The sequence below is a fragment of the Rhagoletis pomonella genome, unplaced genomic scaffold (genome assembly GCF_013731165.1).
Source record: "Rhagoletis pomonella isolate Grant_MI unplaced genomic scaffold, Rhpom_1.0 Rhpom_scaffold_06641, whole genome shotgun sequence".
Classification (NCBI taxonomy): Eukaryota; Metazoa; Arthropoda; class Insecta; order Diptera; family Tephritidae; genus Rhagoletis; species Rhagoletis pomonella.
The window spans coordinates 1-4,460 of record NW_023465172.1 but is presented as its reverse complement, the minus strand read 5'-3'; the positions used below and the strand labels follow the sequence as shown (position 1 = coordinate 4,460).

At 34.1% G+C, this 4,460-nt stretch overlaps 1 protein-coding gene across 4 annotated transcripts; it reads left to right on the top strand.

The window, feature by feature from the left end:
• The first annotated feature begins 369 nt into the window (after positions 1-369).
• On the top strand, positions 370-3,207 carry LOC118755569 (disco-interacting protein 2-like). 4 transcript variants are annotated; one of them, XM_036490397.1, is made up of 7 exons: positions 370-640; positions 739-867; positions 935-1,024; positions 1,464-1,538; positions 2,289-2,642; positions 2,762-2,890; positions 2,972-3,207. In XM_036490397.1, exons 3-7 carry the CDS (start codon positions 937-939, stop codon positions 3,190-3,192), a joined length of 867 nt encoding a protein of 288 aa, XP_036346290.1. In that variant the 5' UTR covers positions 370-640; positions 739-867; positions 935-936; the 3' UTR covers positions 3,193-3,207. The 4 variants fall into 4 exon arrangements, with proteins under 4 accessions (XP_036346290.1, XP_036346291.1, XP_036346287.1 ...); XM_036490398.1 differs by lacking the exon at positions 739-867; XM_036490394.1 differs by having other exon boundaries at positions 739-1,024.
• Positions 3,208-4,460: the final 1,253 nt, after the last annotated feature.

Genomic DNA, 4,460 nt, shown 5'->3' with positions numbered 1-4,460 from the left:
GTTTATTTCAGCGACTTTTAAGCGATTTTCAATAAATTTTTTGTGCAAATGTAATTAAAATGAAGTGCGCGGTGATTGGTTGCAAAAACACGTACAAAATAATAAATTGATTAGCACAAACATGTTCTGCAAAATTGCCTGCATTTTTTCCTTATGCTTCGTCTTCATATTCTTTGTTTACTTTTCAAAGAAAATAACATGGCGCCGAAATTACAAACGTCAGCCAGAAAATTTTTTTTTCTTTTGCTTCAACTTGTCAGATCTTGTGTAGTTGGATCATGTTGACCAAATATTGCAAAATTTTTACGATATAAAAAGGTTTAACAACTCTGTGCCCATATGTATTTCCTAAAAAGGAAATAGTGGCAACATTGGCAATTTGTTTTGTGTCAAATTGACGAAGTTCGTGCAACTTCGATTAATTCCTTTTATATAAAATTTAATATAGTACACTATTACGAAGTAATAAATGAAAGTGGAGCATTTAACCATAAAGAGTTGTGTTAATCAACGATGAACAATAGGCATTTTTGAAAAAATTACTGGATATGTTTTCTGTGTCGAGTTGAATCATCGGGGTTGGGCAGCCACTAACCCAACTGCTCCGTCTACGAGTATTTGTGTGGATATGAATGATATTGTATGTACCTAGGATTTAAAGCTGACAAGAATTTCTACAGAGTTTGTGTTTTGTGTCTGTATGGCAGCAAAAAAGTAAAATTAATACCAAAAGTATAGTGCTGAGGTTAGCAAATGTGCATTCCTTCGTGATTATGGTCCAAGTGGTTTTTGACGAATTATCGCTATTTAGTGAATAAAAGGAAAGAAAAAAATTTCTCGACAGGACTACATCCTGTATTTTTAAGGGTGGGATACGACAATACTGCAAAAAGGTACAAAGTAAAATAAAAGCAAAAAAATACATATATTGCAGAAATGTCTGCGAATTTGATGGAAAATTTAGCAGCACTTCCTGCTGATGTACGAGAAAAGTTAGCGGAGCTGGATTTGGAATTATCTGAAGGTTGGTTGTTGGTGTCATGATGATCGGAACATATGAAAATATATTTAGCTTTAGAAAATACCGTATTATACCCGTAGTACGTATGCGCCTTACTAGGAGTAAAGTCAATTGTTCTTTTGTCTGATATACGTTACATGTTAATCAAGTCTCCTTTGTATATCCATATGTACCTATATTGCCCTCAAGTATATATATCTGTATATGCTACTAGTATATGCATAATGCTAGCACAATGTGATACAAGTAACTACATACATATGTATGTGCATGTGTACATATGTATGTTCATAAGCATTGTCGAGATTATGCCAGGCAATTGATTTATTTTTTACTCCTTCATATTAGAACCGGCGTTAAGGCTTTTGTTACATATACGTTATATCTTTTGGTATACATATGTACATTATCTTTATAAGTTTTTACATACTTACTTTTTCAGGCGACATAACACAGAAGGGATACGAAAAGAAGAGAGCAAAATTGCTACAACCATTTTTAATACCGACCACCGAAGGTGAGACTATTTCCTAATAATGTACAGCAATAGCTTGAAGTGTTGAAGTAATTAACAGAATTTGTTTTCTCTTTTTGTTGCTTTTGTTTTGCATATTTAAGTATGTATGAGTCACTGTATAATCTCTAATACCGTATTGAACACTTCTACTATTCCTTTATGTGTTTTTTTTTTGTATATGTACATATACATAAATAGTTTAATTAAATGTTACTTTAATGGTTGTTTACGCTTCAAACCCGTGTTTCAAATTGCTATAGCAATCAAAGATTGTTTGTTGAGTATATATTCTTAGCTTGCAACAGTTTTTAGCCCTATAGCAAATTCGCAACAGATTGATTTCAGGGTTCTAATTTTAGTAATAAAAGGCGATCGATCTTGACTGGATTCCATGGCAGTTTATTATAATTTATGGCGAGTTAAAGCGCTGAATAAAAGTACATATTTTTAAGTAATTGTGTGTATTAATTTTACATGCAAGTGACTCACGACTTAGGTCAGGATTAGATCACCGTTAAATGACCAATCAACTATCTCGTTGGATAATATAAAAGACATGCTTATAGAGCACCTACCTACCAATAAATTAGATAAAATATTTCCAAAATAAGAAATAGCCATTATTTATCCGAAGTGAATGTTGAATAAGTCTATTTTTCTAATAGAATTAAAAAGAATATACAAAAGAAAACCCGCTTGATTTATTCAAATCATACCAATTGCTATATTGTTCGCATTCTTACTCAATAGGCAATGACTCAAAATTGGACAAGTGCGATAAACCCATTCCTCCTTATTATAATATTAAAACGCCACAACAACCGCAAAACCCAAAGACTGTGAAAGACGGAGCCTTAGTATCGAGTGAGGGATACAGTTACGTAACTGAAGTCCCATCACTGCCATCATCTCATCAAAGACATTCCAATGCATCAAAAAAATCAGATCATTCAGTGAGTGGGGGTGGTAGTGGTGGCGGTGGAGGTGGTGGTGGTGGCAGTGGAAGTGGTGGACATATAGAAAGATCCGAGTCAAGTCATCAACATAGCAGACAACGACGTACACAACGGAAAATTACACATAATGAAAAACGTTATCATTCCGGTAAGTATTTACATATTCTGCATTTGGTTAAATAGTATGGAAGCATGAAATAAAAGCTGATATACTTTTGATTAATAAAATATATATATATATATGTGTGTGTGTGTGTGTGTGTTTAGAAGTGCGACAAGAAGCTGTACAACAAGCGCTTGCAGCACTGAAAACTCGTCCGAAGCCCAGTTTACCAATGCCATCGAAGAGAAGTTCTGTGCTCAATCGAAGTCCGGATCGCAATAATGATGATATTGGTGAGCGGGTTTTTAAATGCCCGAGGAAATACAACATATACGAATTAATTTTATTACTTTTCTGTACACATTGTTGTTTAGATTCGTCGACTGATGAAGAATCCATTCCTGAGGAAACAATTTCTCCCGACAAGGAGTATAATTATCCACGTGATCATGTTAGTAATATTATGGAACCAATTATAAAACCACCCATACGTGATTCATCAATGGGTGGTGCACAAAACAAACATAAATATCCGGAAAGGCGACCACCACAAAATTTGCCCCCACTGGTAAGAGTTTTTTGCACTTATATTTAATATACATTATATCATGAACCATGAAATTATATATGGATATGTAGAGATGGCAACAAATGAGTCGATTAATCGATTATAAATCATGACAAACCATCGAAAATCGGTTATATCTTTCATTTCATTTCATTTATTCAAACAGTCCAGGAATACAACAAATTATTCTTACTGACTATGCTATAAAACTAGTATCTATTCTATAATTCTAGTTCTATACAAAATCTCAGCACAATCAATCGAACCTGTTAGGACATTTAAAACAAATGAGCAAACCAAAAATTTTCTTTTGTGCTGTAGCAAGTGTAGGTTTGATAGAAGACAACGGGAATTGTATGAAGGCAAAGGTTCATCAAAATTTAGCGAATGCAATGCAAATTTTATAAATACTTTCTGTATACGCTCGATCCTATTTAAATGCGTTATTTGCAAAGGCCGCCAGATGAAAGATGCATATTCCAAACGGGACTTAACAAATGCAATATACAGTTTTTTGAGGGTGTAAGGGCCTGAAAAATCTGAACTATTACGACGAACAAATGCTAGCATCGCATAACCCTTTGCAACTCAAAAATTTATATGACTAGCGAACGTAAGCTTATAGTCAAAGAAAATTCCTGTCTTTGATTTGATCCAAAGACTTCAAATTAGAACCTGAAATATGGTAAGCCGTTGTTAAGCAATTGAGCTTTTTAGAAAAAGCTACATGAATGCATTTGTCAATGTTCAAATAGACACGGCAGAGTAAATCTTTAGGTCGTCAGCATAAAGTAGAAATTTCGAATATAAAAGGCAAGAGCTTATATCATTTATAAAAATGGTAAACAAGAGCGGCCCAAGAATACTACCTTGCGGAACTCCTGACGTTGCAAGATATGGGCAAGAAGTATTGTTGTCAAGTGCGACTGAATAACTCCTACCAGATAAGTAGGATTCTATCCATTTTAGAAAAGTAGCGTGAAATTCTAGAAAGTTTAATTTACTAAGGAAAATTTTGTGCGAAACCCTATGAAAAGCCTTGGCAAAGTCGGTGTAAATGCTATCTACTTGGAGGCCTGCTTCAAAACTTGCTAGGTAGTCATCAGAAAAAATGGTCAAATTAGATACTGTAGATCTCCCTTAAAAACCCATGTTGATTCGGGATGACTAGAAACTGAAAAAAAACATTTTTTCTTTAATTATGCACTCAAATACCTTGGCAATTGTCGTCAATTTCGTAATAGGCCTGTAATTTGTAACGCCATTCTTGTTACCACTTTTGAAGTTGGCGTAAC

Coding starts and splice junctions, on each gene's coding strand:
- LOC118755569 (XM_036490398.1), top strand. CDS start 937: ATGTCTGCGAATTTGATGGAAAATTTAGCAGCACTTCCTGCTGATGTA. Junction 1,539..2,288: donor TTTAATACCGACCACCGAAG/GTGAGACTATTT, acceptor CTTACTCAATAG/GCAATGACTCAAAATTGGAC. Junction 2,643..2,761: donor TGAAAAACGTTATCATTCCG/GTAAGTATTTAC, acceptor GTGTGTGTTTAG/AAGTGCGACAAGAAGCTGTA.